At 41.0% G+C, this 17,325-nt stretch overlaps 1 protein-coding gene and 1 pseudogene across 1 annotated transcript; both read right to left on the bottom strand.

Annotated features, from left to right (window-relative positions):
- Positions 1 to 40: 40 nt before the first annotated feature.
- On the bottom strand, positions 41 to 1,123 carry LOC141441200 (uncharacterized; annotated as a pseudogene).
- Positions 1,124 to 1,132: 9 nt separating this feature from the next.
- On the bottom strand, positions 1,133 to 16,850 carry LOC141441198 (vacuolar protein sorting-associated protein 11 homolog). The gene is made up of 7 exons (XM_074105873.1): positions 16,724 to 16,850; positions 16,059 to 16,214; positions 6,302 to 6,473; positions 5,653 to 5,735; positions 4,856 to 5,071; positions 4,111 to 4,232; positions 1,133 to 1,793 (listed from the first exon to the last, which is right to left on the bottom strand). The coding sequence occupies exons 1-7, from the start codon at positions 16,837 to 16,839 to the stop codon at positions 1,744 to 1,746; spliced, it is 915 nt and encodes a 304-aa protein (XP_073961974.1). The 5' UTR covers positions 16,840 to 16,850; the 3' UTR covers positions 1,133 to 1,743.
- Between the last annotated feature and the right edge of the window lie 475 nt (positions 16,851 to 17,325).

Here is a 17,325-nt window from a genome sequence, read left to right as displayed (position 1 = left end):
AAACACTGAGATCTCACAATTACTCGAACCACGCCGGCCTTCACGAGAACGGATTCAGATTCTTGTCATAGTCATCTTCACCGAAGGGATTAGTAGGATCATTGACCTCGTCTTCTGCAAAAGGATTTTTCGTGTCATCGTAAGTTTCTTCCTCGAATGGGTTTTTTGCTGGCCCCGTTGCTTATGGCCGTTGATATTTTGGGTGAGTTGTTGAGAGGCTGGGGGTCGTTGGGGTTTCTTCGGGGGTACTGGGAGGCGAGGGGGGATGGGCGGTGGACGCGAGGCTCCAGTCGCGAGATGTTGGCTTCGAGGCTGGAACTGTATTGTTGCTGTTCGAGCAGCCGCATGCGGCCTTCGGGACGGGGATCACTGTGGTGCCTTGGGGCCATCTGCTTCGTGGTTGGGAACGAAAACTGAAATAAACAAGGCAGTAATATTAATTCAAGTTTTGTAATATAGTTGAAGGACGATGATCCTACTTTCCACAGAAATTTAAATTAATAAGAAAAAGAAGGCGGAAAAAATATTTTTCTAACAAATCGCTTCCTCACAAAAATATATGAAACTAGCCGCTACCCGCGACCGTCCGCGCAGAATTCGTTTTTGGCTATTCCGCGGGAACTGTGCAATTTTCCGGATAAAAACTGTTCTGTCGTTCTCCGGGACTCACTACTTATCTGCATACCGAATATAATTAAATCGGTTCAGTGGTTTAGACGTGATGAAGTAACAAACAAACAGACTTACGAACTTTCGCATTTATAATATTAGTGGGATATTCCAACTGAAGGACTAGATGGATCGGTTTTTTGGAATCTTTATGTATTTTTATTTCAATTCCAAATTTTACTTTTACGGTCATCCCGTAAAACCTAAATTGAAAATACCAACTGAAATATAGATGCACAGAAAAACCAGAAAAATAAGACCAGCACTGTGAATCGAACCCAGACTAGATGAGGGGGGACTAGATGGAATTTCATTTTTTTACCCTGTAACGCAATTACCTTGCTTACTCTGTCCCTCCTGTAGACGCAGCTTGGCTCCGCGCGCGCGGCCGTACGGGCTGCGCGGGCTGGGCGGCGCTGGCTGACGGCGGCGGCGCTGGCTGCGGCGCGCGCATCCTAACAATAAAAAACAGTATACGAGTATTTACAAACTTTTTACTCTCAACTCTTCAGACGTTTAGTTTCTTTGCTGTTTTTTTCAAGTGAATGTTTTATCTACTTCGAGTGCGGATTTAGTTGTGGTTCATGTATAGAGCTACAATGGCAATATATCGTCACTACTTTAAAAAAAAACTCTTATCTCAAAATGGATAACTTTTCTGAGTGCACTTTATGACCATTGGGTCAAGGGTTCATTTTGTTGACGTATTGATTTGAGATACGAGATTTTTTCAAAGTAGTGACGATATGTATGTAGCAGTAGCAGGACTATTTTAGAATTTGTGATTATATTAGACCTTAATAGGCTTAGGTAGAGTTCCAAAGTTCCTATTAATAATCTGCCTGATATTGAAAAAAAAACTATTTAAAAGGATTTTTTTTTGTTTCGCGATTTTACAACAAATAACAACTGAAACAATATAACACAAAAATCTCTGTAAGTTCATATGGGCGTTACAAGCTTTGCTTATTTTTTTCCCATATTTATTTATATTTATAGTTAAGCTTAACTACCACTTTGTCACTATTTACTATGTTATAAAACTGTTATTAACCTGAGCATCTGTGATGACAGTTAGCTTGTTGAATAGCCCGCGCCCGTAGTACTCCGACACCGCCGCGTAGCTGAAACGTCATCGTAACAATTAAAATACAAGAACGACAAAAAAACAAAAACTAATATCAATTCTGTACAAGTCGCAATAAACGTTCAAGGAAGAGAGATAGAGTTAAGAAAAACTCTAACTCTCTTCCTCTTCTTTTGGACGTAGTCAGATCACTCGGTACGCTTTCATTACTAACATATGTCTGTATGACACAGAGTCGAAATTAAATTAATTTGAGACCTCATATATATTACAAACAAAACAGACAGCCGGACGAAGTTATTGAGTTAATGTAGAATACTTTTGCACCAGCACTACTAAGCTACTTTTATTTCAGAAACAAACAAAAAACCTGTGCGTACGCGAGGATAGGCGCGGGAAAGATCAAACGTTTACGGCGATCCTTGCAAAACAAGTATGTACATTTAAAATTTTCCAATAAAATTGAACAGTCAAACAGAAAAACATTAGAAAATTAAAACTAACGAAGCAATTTTCCGGATTTAGCATGTTCTTCGAAATAACCATAAGGTAAAATCAATACCAATTAAATTGACATACAATAAAATGACAAAACAAATACCTCTCATCAACGGCATTCGATAAGCACCATGAGAACGGCGGAATACGCGAAATCATACCGAATCGAACACTAAACAACACTAAGTCACCCGATATCAACGGCGATTATTATTTTAATGGCGGCTTACGTACCGTGAAGATAACGCGTAATCCACGTGGTTCGATCACTGGAGCAACGGTAATGCGTGTGGCTGTCTAAATATTGAACTGTATTAATGAGGTAGTAAGAGTGATAAGAAATGCATTCTTAAAATTAAATGCACGCGAGTTGATGCTAGGCGAATGAGTTTAGGTTGATTCAAACTGTTATTTTTAAAGAATAATCAACGTGTAACACAATTTACGAGTAAAAGAGATTTATTATAACTTTAAAATGGATGTTTAGTAATAAGAAGTAAATATCGTAAATAAATAATATAATAAAAAAGGCAACGTCGAATAAAACTATGTAATAGTACATTGTGTCTTAAGGGAGGTAAATAAGGAATTACGTACGAGTCTATTAGAACCCCGAAGTCGAAGACTGAGGGCTTTAATGAGTCGATGTTCGTAATTCTAGTACCGCCCGTGCGACATACAATGTTTTTCATCACATTTGCGAGTGAAATTGTATATTTGTAAAAGAAAAACTAATATTATTTCAAATTTTGCCGATACCGCTGACTGCGCTCTTGCAAACCCCCTCCGCAGCATGTGCCCGACGTGCGCGCGCGCGCTCCTGCACGCTATGCAGTATCACACTCATTTACCGACCTTGGGCTTCATGACAAGAAAATTAGTACGGGCAATGACTCATTTACCGACCACGGGTTTCATGACAAGCACATTAAGGTCGAGGGTTTTAATGGGGGGGGGGGGTTGCAACCAAGGCAGTCTGCATGTTACGACACTGTTTACGAGCAAGTGTGATGAAAAAATATTTTTTAGCTACGTGTGTTAATGTTATTTAGTGACAATCGATTTTTTATTGTTAAAAAAATCTTATAAATAAAATGTGTTAATTAAAAAATAATACTGACAATGACATCATCCTGTGGTGCTTTGGAATCTATACGTATGGTTGACTGTATAAATTTTGAAAACGTTGTAAAAGTATTTCTTTTTTATACGACAGTACCATGTAAATAAATATGTTAGCTAATCAGCTAATATAATCCTACTGTCAAAAGTTAAATTAAGTATACTGTCCAAGCATTTCCATCCAGAGATACATAATTTGAAGGGAAATGCCAACGTATAGCGATGTTTACAACAGTTGGTTGCAGCTGTGACAACATACAGTAGGTTGTTTGATGTATTTCTGTTATAGTGCGTAATTTGTTAGAGGACACCATTAAGATGAGTAAAATTAGGACCATTTTGTGTGAAATGATTTCTAAAATACAGAATGTTCATGCCAAGTTTTTTATTTTTTTGTGGCACGGATCTCATTAAAAATTAGTGCGTCTTCCGGCTGAAGAAGCTGATGATGATGACTACCTAGTAGATATATATGTATATTCACGAACAGGGATTGTCGAGCCACTTGCACTACTGTTTGAAATTTGGCCGTGTAATGCTTTCTGGTATATTAATGACACATTTTACTTCTATTATGTATAACTCGGCTAAATTATGTACAGTGGCGAGTGGCTCAATAATTTCGGTTCTCAATGGTATCGTCAACGTCATGTTTGAAAAGCCATAAGAAATTGTCTACCGACTGAAAGCGACAAGGTACAAAATCACTTATTTATGACGTTGACTGTACTTACGGGTCGTGCTGCTGGTGCAGCCGCGCGTGCAGACTGTCGGCGGCGGGCGGCGGCTCGCGGCGCGCGCGCGCGTCCCGCACGCCGGGCACTCGCGCTCCGACTCCGAGTAGCTTTGGAAACAGCTGCAACAGGGGGTTAGCTCAAGTTGTCGCCAGCGAATATGGTGGAGTAACTGTCATACATATGCGGAGCGAGCACCGGTGATGTTAAAACACGAGCGGAGTGAGGGTTTCATAGGCCGGCCAGAGATGTGAATTTCCTATATCACACTTCTAGATCAACACCGAATCAACTTGAAATAATGTACCAGTTTATTTACAATTAATTCAAATTCTCGAAAGTCCACATTAAAATGGTGCATTATTTTGAGTCGACACACTGTTGATCTGGGCGTGGGAGGGAAGTATTTTTAAATATTTTATAAATTAAAGCTTGACAATGCATGTTATCGAACAGAAAGACAATTTTTAATCTATTCGTACAATTACACATAATAGAGTGATAAAGGTTTGAAATTCCAGATTAGAGAAAAGAAGAAATACTTGCTGCATAGAGAAAAGCGTTTTAGAAAGAAACAGATATATAGAATTTTCAATAACCACTATAATTCCAATTTGCAACCGAATTAATTTTCTCTTCGCTAAACATTGTCTGTATATTTATATTTTCATGCTAATAAACAGTATATGACTAATTCAGGAGTTGCAAAATACCGTATTCTCGGCGAATAGACTACGCAACTTACTGCTGGTGGAAGGAATGCTGGCACAGAAAGTGCACGCTTGGCAGTTCCAGCGGCCTGTTGCACGCTGCACACTTAGAGCTCTGGAACGTCACTGGCTCGTGTTGCAGTGTGTGTATGTGCGTCTTCATTTTTCCACTCTCCGCCTTGTACTTGGCGGCCAGCTCTTGCTCTCGCGTGATGACGTCGCTTTCGGATTTCAGTACGTCTGTTAGGTACCTGAAATTTGAGGATGTTAGATTGGGAAAAGAGTGCTGAAGGCTAACTTTGAACTAAGAAAAATTACTTTGCTCATCCGCGACCTTAGTTCATTGATATGGACCTCCACAAAGTAACCCCTGATTCAAAAAAATATTTTGCATCTGCAGCTTCGCCTTCGTTACATCGTTTCTTATATCGTGGGAAATTCGGGAAATCCATCCTAATATTATTGTAAATCTCAATATTTGCATGACTTATAAAGTTTGAATGTATGAGACTCATAAATCATTGAACATCGTGTAATGTACTACATTTAAAGCAAATAAATAAATTTCATTTCATTTCATAATAATAATAAGATTAACAAGGGCTGCTGTAAAAATGCAGAAAGAAAAAAAGTTTTTCAAGTTAGTGCAACAGTGTGAAACGTCCTTTGAGAGAGTAATGATTGAGTATAACTTGATAAGCTAGATAAAAACAAGGCTGTGTTATTTCAATCAAAAAATATCAAATTGTGTTTATTCTCACTCATACGAGGTAAGACTTGGTTAGAGTAGAAGAAATGCCTGGATGGGGTTATTCAACATAAAATAACTTACTTGCGGACATCTCCAAGAGTGTACGAAGATATACTGGCGAGGCAATCAACGACTAGAATAGGAGATAGAAGTTTTTTCGGACGCTGAAAGATAAATAATACATTGTTTATTTTCTAAAATAACAACTTATTTGTAAGGAACCCTCCGATCAACTCGGAGCTCGGTCGGCTATGTCTTACTGTTTTACTTGTCGTTGTTATGTAAAATGCACATTGTGTCTTTTAAATATTATACTTTTCGTTTATTCTGGCATTACAGATTATGTCAACCGCTTATTTTGTTCTTAGAAAATATGTAGTTTTTTGTCATGCAAATCATAACTCACCCCGAGCCACAGCCGCGGGGCGAGGGCGCCGCGTAGCCGACACACGTCCAACGCCGCTTCTGCTTCGCCGGCGCGCATGTGTAACGCTACTTGAGCGCGCCATGTACAACAAACACTAATAACGCACCGATGACACTAAGCAGCTCTGGTAGATGCTCGGTAGCGGGCGGGTTGTTCGGGGAGCGCCACCACAGCACGTCCAGCCACAGCCGCGGGGCGAGGGCGCCGCGTCGCCGGCAAACGTCCAACGCCGCTTCTGCTTCGCCGGCACGCATGTGTAACGCTACTTGAGCGCGCCATGTACAACAAACACTAATAACTCACCGATGACACTAAGCAGCTCTGGTAGATGATCGGTAGCGGGCGGGTTGTTCGGGAGCGCCACCACAGCACGTCCAGCCACAGCCGCGGGGCGAGGGCGCCGCGTCGCCGGCACACGTCCAACGCCGCTTCTGCTTCGCCGGCGCGCATGTGTAACGCTACTTGAGCACGCCATCTATAACGAACACTTGAAAATGCTGTGCGTGCTATGATGTTGGGCGTGGGAGACAAGTAATACCAGGTGTTCGGGTTTAGCCGAAGCAATTAAAGATTCAACAGGATTACTAAACGAATTTATTGTATTAAAGACACTTAGATAATCTAGTTAAATCTAAAATGATGGTTAATGATTATGAGTACGCGCGGCGCTCTTGATGGCTTATTGCGAACTGAAGTGGAATTAAAATTAAAGCATTTACAAATAAAATAATACCTGGCTAAGTAAATGAGGTCAACTTGAAATTGCTTAGTTGCCTAAATGTACGTTGCTTGCTCGTACATATTCCCGAGGGAGGAAGATGAGATTAGTACAGAGGATGAATGATGATGCCATTTATAAGCTAACAACATGATAGGTACACAATTTAAAACTTATTTAACATGCAATGGATGATTAGATTAAATGATTATGTGCTTACAGATGATTCACAATATTTTAAAACTATTATGATTTCTAGAATCTAATCATTACAATTAGAGATCGAGAATATCGAGCGGAGCACAGGCGAAGTGCTCCTATTTTGTTTTAACACTCGCGCACTCTCATTTATTACACTCGCACCACACTGATTGCCCATAGAACACTCACTAGCACTACACTGCACATTCAACTTCGAACGAGCCGCTGGCACCGGGGCCATCTCCATGTCTGTTGCTGTGGCAGCTGCGTGCGCGCCCCTCCGGCAGCGTCGCCAGCCGAGTGTGGCGCATCCCGCGACAACAGCTGCGGTAAGGGCGTATATTGCCACGTAATGGTGGACATCATGATAAGATACCTTGTCGGATATGGGTTCGGTCCGTTTAAGGGCATCCAATTGATTCTTGATCTCTTTCATTTGAAGGGTATTTTCAAAGATTTCAGATGAATTGTTAGGTATAGATTCAACGGGTACTGAAAAGTTGTAAATTTGATTTACTGGTGAAATCTCTGGTGCTTGTATAACTGGGCTTATACTAAGATTGGTAAATTCACGTCTATGTGAATAAACATAGAAATCAGCTGACTTAATTATGCATCCTTGTTCTACATTAATTAAGCCAGCGCGGGACATTTGTACTACGGTAACTTGATCACCACATAGTAGTTTTAGGTGACATTGCTGACAGCAGGAATAAAAATATGAATTTAATTGAGTTAATTCCGTCCATCTGTTGCGACATGACATCACTCTAGTTTGGCAGATCGATGCATTTGTTGCCTTTTCGCATAAACTTTGATCGTTTTTGATGTGAAAGATCGGCTTTTTAAGATGGCATAAAGTTGTGAAAGGGTCTTTCTTATGCAAGAATTGAGGTCATTTTGATTAAGAGGTATGAATGCGTCCTTGTTTAAATTAATAGCGGCGAAATCGGAGGAGGGAACTACGACCATTTCTTTTTCATTGTTTAGTTGATAGGGTACTGGAATGATCATAGATATTTCAAACTTATCTCGGCTTATAAGTGGAATTTTGATCTCAATATCACATATCCTTCTGTTATGCGAGCCCGCACTTGTAGCAGGTTGTACAAAGCAGAAAAATCGTTGCTATCGACCGGAAGAGCTTGATCTCTAGGTAGATATCCTGTGATGCGATTGAGTTCTTGTTTAAGTTGGTCTGGAGTTAGAAGATGGGAGTTGAATTTGCCATTATACATGTTTGTGATGGTATCCAGCAACGTTTGTTGTACGTTCTTGAGACTGAATAGTAAATTATTTGACATCAAAGCTGTACCGATGAATTCATTTTCTATGAAATATTTTGTAACGCGAAATTCACTTGATTGATCGCGCCTTCTACGGCATTAATCTTCCCATTAATGATTTTATGATGTTTTTCCATGATGGACTCGGTACGCTTTAGTACGTTGAATTCAGCTTCTACTACCGACGTCTGATTTTTCCACAGAGATACAAGGTGTTTTGATTAGTTCTGATAAGTTCTATGTCTTGTTCGTACTTTTCGGCGAAGTGCTCATCGAGTACGCCGAACAGGCTATTGGCTACGTAACCGATACTGTTGATAAGCCCGCGTCGCCGGCGCGTGCGCTTGTCTTGTTTATGTTGTAATATAATGCTGTTATAAAATTGTAGTTCCGTAAACTCGTGTTGCAGTTGTGACATGATTCCATTACAGTGTGATTGCACCTTTATTTTCGAACATATTACACTGAGATATTTAAGGTACTTATTGAGTACAGTATTTCCATCTTGGTAAGGTAGCATGTCGTAGTATACGATTAAGCGCCAATCATCTCTAATAAGATGCATGTCGGTGATTTTGTCGAAATATAGACTATTGTTCCCAACGATGTCATACGATATGTGCATTCGATCGCCGGTGTAATTACCGCAAAGAAAAGCAGCAAATTTGTAGCTAACGCCGTGAAGGAATATCGTTTCTTTTTAATTGGTGTTGTTTTTTGCGGCGCTTGTGCTTTCTTGATTTTGGACTTGGCGGTCAGGTGTTGTTTGTTTACTTTCTTGATTTTGATGTACAGGTAATACGGATAATTTGACTATGGGGCGTTTTAATAATCCGTTTTTTGTTTTTATCGTGACTACTCTCACGTACCCATCACTTCCGGGATGAAGTTCTACAACTCGGCCCAGGGCCCACATTCCGGGGGTAAGTTTTCATCTTAATAGTCACAACATCGTTTTCCTTGATATTCGGTTGTGGACTTGTCCATTTACTTCTTGGTGCTAGTTGCGTAAGATATTCATTACGCCATCTGTCCCAAATATCTTTGAATATTTTCTGGGTCAAATGCCATCTTGTTCTCATGTCAGTTTCTGTTTCGATGATGTTTAGTGCTGGGCCACTTGCCAAGAAATGTGATGGGGTGATAACGTCTAGGTCGCTGGATCTTCCGATAGTGGGACGAGAGGGCGAGAATTTAAGCAGCCTTCAAGTTGTGAGAGGATGGTGCTGTACTCTTCGAAGGTAAGCTTCTGTTCTCCAATCACGCGTTTGAGGTGACCTTTTAAAGATCTAACTGCTCGCTCCCAGATTCCCGATGCTGAAGGCCAGGAGGGTGCCTGGAAATGAAATTCAATGCCCATACTTGATATTTCCGCCATGAATTCTTTGTGAAAGATGTTTTGTAGCTCTTCGTATTCTTGCTGTAGTATTCGATTGGCACCTATGAAATTTCGTCCTTGATCACTATAAATATGCCCGGGGACACCTCTTCTTGCGGCATTCTGCGCAGTGCCGCCAGGAATGCGGAGGATGTCAGGTCAGACACTAGTTCTAAATGTACAGCTTTAGTGGCCATACAGATAAAAACTGCTATATATCCCTTTGTGGTCTTACTATTACGGCCCTTGTTCGTCTTGATTAGAACATGGCCGGTGTAGTCTACGCCTGTATGGTAGAAGGGGCGGGATTTATTCACTCGTGCTGGTGGTAAATCTCCCATAATTTGATATAGTTGCTCTGGATTTTGACGCCTACATGTAACGCAAAGACGAAGACGTTTTTTAGTTGCGCTGAGTCCCCCAATTAACCAGTACTTTCGTCTCATTATAGCCGTTGTGAGACGGGGTCCACCGTGAAACGTGATCTTGTGTGCTTCGTCTATAACTAGATCTGCTAGTCTGGTATTATTTGGAAGGATGGCGGGGTTTTTCGTTTCAGGATCGATAATTGCATGTTTTAGCCTACCACCAACGCGAAGGACGCCGTTTTCGTCTAACACGGGGTTTAATTGTTGTATTTTTGCTCTTGATTTTGTGGGTTTGTTTAATTTCAAATTATTAATATCTTCAGAAAACTCTTGTTTCTTGGACTTGTTTAATTATAATTGTTCTTGATCTACGTATTTCTTGCAGAGATAAATAATCTTGATCGTGATCTCTACGGATAAATCGTATCACCCACGCTAGTGTGTTAGTGGCCTTAGATAAAGAGCTGCATTTATTTAATAAATTGGTTACCACTTCCGAATTACTCGGTACTTGAGTCGCATAAACTTTCAGCTTTTTCATATCCTGATCAGTGGTGTATTTTCTTGATTTTCTTCAATGGATGGCTGATATGTTGGTAACCAAGTAGGTCCGTGCCACCAAAGAGAATGATCTTTAGCTGGGATGCGCTGAGACCCCGACTAGCACAATCCGCTGGGTTTCTTTAGATTTTATGTAACGCCAGCAAGGTGTGACATTTCTGACGTTATTTGTTTTACCCGATTGCGACAAATGGTTTCCACTTGTTAATATCACCTTGTAGCCAACCGAGGACTGCCATAGAGTCTGACCAACCAAAAATCTTGATACTATGACCGGCCAGACACTGCTTGATTTTCGACATTAATTTGGCAAGTAAAACTGCGCTGCTTAGCTCCAAACGGGGTAGGGATATTGTTTTGTTCAGAGGCACTAGCTTAGCTTTCCCTGCGATTAATACAATTGTTTGTGAGTTATTCTTGTTTATTTTACAGTATACGACGCAACCATAACATTTCGTACTCGCGTCGCAGAATCCATGCAACTCGATGTTATCTGTTTCATCTGTTCCCAGCCATCTCGGAACTTGATAATCTTTGATCAACTGCAGTTCAGATCTGAGCTTGACCCATTGCTCTTGAATGTGATCAGGTACATTTTCGTCCCAAAGAATTTTTGATTTCCAGATGTCTTGAAATAATATCTTTAGTTTCGAGGTTAATGGAGTTAACCATCCCAAAGGGTCAAAGATTTTTGAGATGTCAGCTAACAGTGACCTTTTGGTTGCTCTCGACGCTGATACATCTATTCGTGATTGGAATGTGAAACAATCGAGTTGTGGATCCCATCCAAGCCCCAAAGTCTTGCTCGAAGATGGTTCCGCCTGTTTGAAATCAAAAACACCTTGTTTATGTTCGTCTTCGAGGAGCTCTGGTAAATTGGACTTCACTTCCGAAGGTTGAAACCACCCGACTTCAAAATGAATCATATCATTTTTAACTTGTTAGCTGATTCTACTGTGTGTGATCATGAATAAGATCGTCCATGTAAAATGAACTTTTCAGAACTTCCGGGGCTTCACTGTTTTGATAGTTCGACTTCTCATCTTCAGCTAGACGCTTAAGAGTCATCATAGCTAAGAAGGGGCCGCCTTAGTCCCATAAGTAACTGTGGCAAGGTGATAACTTTGAAGTTTTTCGGATTTTTGGTTTCGCCAAATTATTTTTTGCAGTGGTTTGATCTTCTGCGTTCACCCGTATTTGCCGAAACATTTTTTCTAGATCCGCGGTAAAGGCGAATTTGAATTGTCTCCACTTGATGACAAGAATTTGCAGATCTTGCTGGAGATTAGGCCCTCTGTACATTACGTCATTTAAGCTAAATCCGCTTGACGTTAACGCTGACGCATTGAACACGACGCGCAATTTTGTTGTAGTGGAATCTAGTCGCGTGACACAATGGTGCGGCAAATAACAGCTGAGTTTCACGTTACGGTCATCGACTGCGGGTGTCATATGTCCGAGCAATATGTATTCATTAATGAATAATTTATATTCTTTTGAAATATCTTGGTGTCTGTTTAATTTTTGCTCTAGACTATAAAATTGTGCTACGGCTTTGCCTCTTGATTCTCCCAAATTTTCTTGATAATTTGGTTTTAACGGCAATCTGACCTCATATCGTCCATCTTCTCGTCTATTTGTAGTTCTTTGATAATAATTAATGCATTCTTGATCTTCTGATGATATATCTGAGGGTTCTGAGATGTCTTCCACTTCCCAGAATCTCTCTATCTGTTCTAAGTTATGTAGCACAACGTTACATTGAAAGGTTTTTGCCTGTCCGCTCAAAATCCAGCCCAATCTTGTTTGTTGGGCGATGGGCAATGTTGTGTTTTCTTTACGTATACCATCTAATAGCAAACTCGAGTAGACATCCGCACCCAGAAGAAGGTCTACGGGGCGACTAATGTAAAACTCTGATCCGCTAAATTGATTTTGTCCAAATACGACCAATTTGGTTTAGAGAAAGAGAAACTCGGGTAAATTTTTGATAAGATTTTTTCATGATAAGAGCATTCGTTTCGAAAGTGAAGTCACTTGCTACTGTCGAGCATTTGATAGAACGATGCCTTTGCAGTTGCTCTCCTTATCCCCTACTCCGGATATTACGCCTTTGCAACTTTTTCTTGCTAATTGTAAGGCTTGGGCTGCATGTTCCGTAATCAACGACGTCTGGGATCCTTGATCCAAGAGAGCCCGTAAAATTCTGAAAGACCCATCGGCCGCTTGTATCCTGATAATGGCCGTAGGTAGCAATACTTCAACTGCGTCATTCGGTAAGCGACACGTGTGAACTACTTTTTACAAGTTTGCTTGTCTCAGCGCCGTTGCCTCCGGACGTTGTATTTGACGCAGCGTTACCCGATTGCGTAAAAGCTTCGTGCAGTAGGCTATTATGTTCCTTATCGCACTCACGACAACGTCTATCACATAAGCATGCTTTCCCTGGATGTTTGTGAAGACAATTTGGGCATAAATTTAGCTTCTCGACCACTTTACGTTTATTAAAGGGTGTCATGTCTAAAACTTCTGGCAAAAATAAATTCCGTGATCGTTTGTACTACAAACCCCGCACCTGAATCTCGCCGTAAAGTTCTTGTTATTAGGTTCATTTTCATACTTGAAGAAAATGCATTTTTAAAGTAGCTTGACTTAGGTTTATGCTGCTGAACTGATACCGGTGGTTGTTGTTTTGCACAGGATTATCTTGTTTCCTACGCGAAGACTCTAAAGTCGTAAACTTGGTTTCTAAAAATGACATAAATTCGGTCAGCCTGGGCAATTCTCTCGGTCTTTTACTGACGTGATGTAATCTGTGTACGATTCGGTGTCTAATTTCTGTGATAGAATGTGCACAATCAGAGGGTCCCATGTCGTGATGTCGACCCCAGATTCTTGATAGCATTGAGACATTCTAAAGTGGTATCATGTATTCTTTTAATGTGGCTTAGAGATTGCTGTTGCATAATAGGGAGATTCAAGATAATATTGATGTGAGATGTAAATAAAAGCTTTTTGTTGTTATATCTTTGATTTAAAATGTCCCAACAGACCTTGTAATTGTCTGAGCTAACATTGAGATGCTGGATTTAAACGTTCAGCTTCGCCTTTGACTTTTGTTTTGAGGTATTGCATCTTTTGCGCTTGTGACATCGAGGGTTGTTATGGATGGTCTCCGTGAAGAGGTCCTTGAAGGAGATCCAATTGTTATAGTTGCCACTGAAGGTTTGTATGTCGATCTTGGGTGTTGATTTCTCCATGTGGGATGCTGACCACATCTTCCTGTTTATGGCTGCCTTGATTTCGCCGTATTGTCTCTCATATTTCGCGAATGCCTCTTCATATTCCTTGTGTGAACCCTGAAAGCTCGCTGTCTAGATCCCAATGTAACGAGTCGATTGCTGTCCAGCGAGTTTGAATGGTGCGTAGTATATCGTCGAATTCCCACTTCTCCGATATTAATTCTAAGTTTATGTTTGTAATGGTACGCACAAACGCTCTAAAGTTGCTTTGCTGTTTTTTAAGCATATCTTCTGTCTTGCTGGAAGTGCTAGTATCAACCGGCCGCGATGACCTCGGAGGCGGAGGGAACTCGCTTGAAATGTTCCCAAATGGTGGCTCTTTCTGTAGGTTTTCTACTGTTGAGAAATCTTGAATTTGCGACCTGATTGCCTCATACTTCTTTCTTGTTTGCCCGTATTCGTTGTTCATAAAGTACTCGTGTGACTCTATACCTAAGTCTGATAATCTGGCATGATTATTCTGAAACTCAGCCCAATAATTATCTAAAGTGTGAAGACGACGCTGCAAATATTCCTTAGTCTTCCTGTCTGCACTATCTTTTTTGAAGTTAACCCATAATTGCTCAATGGCGTTTAATACTTGTTGTTGATTAGCTAAAAGATCTTCAATCTTCGCCGACATGATAAGCGAGAGAAAAAAGGAAAGATCTTACTTGAAATTAGCTGCGTTGTATACTTGATAGGTACTCCGTGCTCCCAAGAACTTGGTATCTCAGGCTGGAGACTGCAATGATGATTCCTGATTTTCGGTTCCTGGGGGTCTGATTTCCACAGAACAGTTTTTTCACTTGCACGTTGTCCGATAGCTTGGTACGTGAACTGTGACACGAATCTAGTTCACGAACCGACGACACGTGTCAGATCCCACCTTTACGGAAGGTTCGAAGGACCAATGTTCGGGTTAGCCGAAGCAATTAAAGATTCAACAGGATTACTAAACGAATTTATTGTACTAAAAACACTTAGATAATCTAGTTAAATCTAAAATGATGGTTAATGATTATGAGTACGCGCGGCGCTCTTGATGGCTTATTGCGAACTGAAGTGGAATTAAAATTAAAGCATTTACAAATAAAATAATACCTGGCTAAGTAAATGAGGTCAACTTGAAATTGCTTAGTTGCCTAAATGTACGTTGCTTGCTCGTACACAAGGAATTCAGAGCAGATACAGATACGCATCTGTAATACCCTGGTGTTGCAGATGTTGATGGGCGGTGGTGATCTCTTACCATCAGGAGACCCACTTGCTCGTTTGTCATCCAGTGAATAAAAAAAAAATACTGTCGTTATTCAAAAGAGGAAACACTATATGGAAAAGAATAAAGACAGTATTTAGTCAGAATTCCTAAGATCCATCTTAAGATTATTTTAATCTTAGAATGATTGTACATACTGGGAAAGTGTATGCGTCCATCAGTTCTCACTACATGCAATCAGTACCGAAACACAAAATATAGCATTAATTTCTAAAATCTATCCTTACTACGTATGTACGTATATCGATCTAGATATCGACTTAAGGCTCAGTTTCATTGGTCGATAACTCGGTCGATATACAGCGTGTGGTGATTCTCCGCCCGAAAACACGAACGCAGGCCCAATAACATGTGTTATGGAAATACTCCTTACCCCGCATGCGGGCTCTACCGACCAATGAAAACCGTTCCCCGATTTTTTTTATACGACTGGATGGCAAACGAGCAAGTGGGTCTCCTGATGGTAAGAGATCGCCACCGCCCATAGACACCTGCAACACCAGGGTGATTGCAGATGCGCTGCCAACCTAGAGGCCGAAGATGGGATACCTCAAGTAATTTCACCGGCTGTCTTACTCTCCACGCTGAAACACAATAGTGCAGCACTGCTGCTTCACGGCAGGATTAGCGAGCAAGATGGTGGTAGCAAAAATGCGAATACTAGGCATGCGTTTTGTAAATATCCCGCAACCCGCATTAAAGGCCCTATCGACCAATGAAATCTCAGTTTCGTTGGTCGATAGGACCCTAATGCAGGGTCCGTGAGATTTACATAACGTATGCCATAGGGTTTGCATTCGGGTATTACTAGTCGCTATTCCGCCTGCGGGGAGCAACCGCACGCTTTGTGTCGACCGAGTTATCGACTTATAAGTTTTATTAGTCGTTATATCGCCTGCGGGAAGACACCGTACGTTGTATATCAACCGAGTTATCGACCTATGAAACTGAGCTTTAAGTGATCACGATAGTATCAGTTCCCACTCACAGCTTATTCTCTTCGTACAGATGCAGGATGCCGGCGCGGAAGCCCAGCATCTGGCAGATGACGAGGGTCTGGTCTTTGTCGTAGTTGGCCGTAGGGTCACGCAACACCTTCATTATCTTCTCTTCGTACTCCGCTTTCTTGTCGGGAGACTTCGCCCTGGGGGAGGGGAATCGAGTTAAATATTGATAACCTTAGTCTTTTCTTTCTAGTGCATTGGCGATTGGAACGCACACCTTACACCTTTGAATTTTTTAAAGAAAGTTTTACTGTAGGGTAGTTACACAAATCAATTTACTACACGTGTACGGGCCACGGAGAGAAACTGCCTTAAGCTAAGTTTAGACTTGCAAGAAAAATCGTGCAAGTTGCATTACATTACGAGGCCGTTAAGCCAACGAGTTTGTAGTGGTCAATCGAACGCCGCAATGTAATGCAACTTGCACTATTTTTCTTGCCAGTCTAAACTCGGCTTTAAATCCTTTAACTAGCTCATTTTACGTAAAGGAAACAATCCTATTTTGATATACAAAAACTAAGCTCCGCTGAGCTGTTTCCACTAGAGCTGCGCTAAGCGAGGTTAAGCGAATGAAGCGTTTCTACATATAGCTTCATAACAAACACATTCCTCGCACATCTATGATCAGAACGCAGCTAAACCAACTCACCACACATGTATATAATGCTCTATAAGCGCGTTATACACGAGCTTCGAACACTGCACGTCGGCCGCGGTCATGTGTTCAAGGAACTCTATAAGTTGCTCAGAGTTGCTGAGGAACATGTGTATGTAATCGTCGGATCTGCCCGGTCCGGTTCCCGGTAGCCGCCGAAAGGGACGCCTCGTCGACCAGCGGCTTGCTCCGGGGCTTGTAGTCCGTGCATAAATGCTGTGGAAAGACCATCATCATCATCATCATACACCAAAACCAGAACCGGAAGCTAAGGATCACGGCAACCAACAATGCTGTAATCGCAAATACACATTTAAATAACTTAATAAAATATATATAATAAAAAAATAACCTAAAAATCTCCTTCCATGTTGTAATAGGGAATATTCCGCGAAACTCTGCGCAGGGGGCGACATTAGCACAAACCGCCATGACAACGTCAGTTCTCTTTAAAGTTTGTGGCCGTGACGGATCATGAAAACTTTAATATTCATTAGTAACAAAATAACATGAAATTTACATCGATGTAGCGACAGAGCTATATTTCCAAAAATTTTATTGAAATAATATCATATTATGGCATCCTATGGACATGT

Source organism: Choristoneura fumiferana, chromosome 23 (genome assembly GCF_025370935.1).
Source record: "Choristoneura fumiferana chromosome 23, NRCan_CFum_1, whole genome shotgun sequence".
Taxonomy (NCBI): Eukaryota; Metazoa; Arthropoda; class Insecta; order Lepidoptera; family Tortricidae; genus Choristoneura; species Choristoneura fumiferana.
Note: the sequence above shows the minus strand (reverse complement) of the source record. Positions and strands in the feature narration are given on the sequence as shown.

Excerpts from the sequence above, each read along its gene's own strand:
- LOC141441198 (XM_074105873.1), bottom strand. The coding sequence starts at position 16,839 with ATGTTCCTCAGCAACTCTGAGCAACTTATAGAGTTCCTTGAACACATG. Across the intron at positions 6,474-16,058 it reads CTGTACGAAGAGAATAAGCT|ATGGCGTGCTCAAGTAGCGT; the intron begins GTGAGTGGGAAC and ends TGTTCGTTATAG. Across the intron at positions 5,736-6,301 it reads AGAGCTGCTTAGTGTCATCG|CGTCCGAAAAAACTTCTATC; the intron begins GTGAGTTATTAG and ends TTTATCTTTCAG.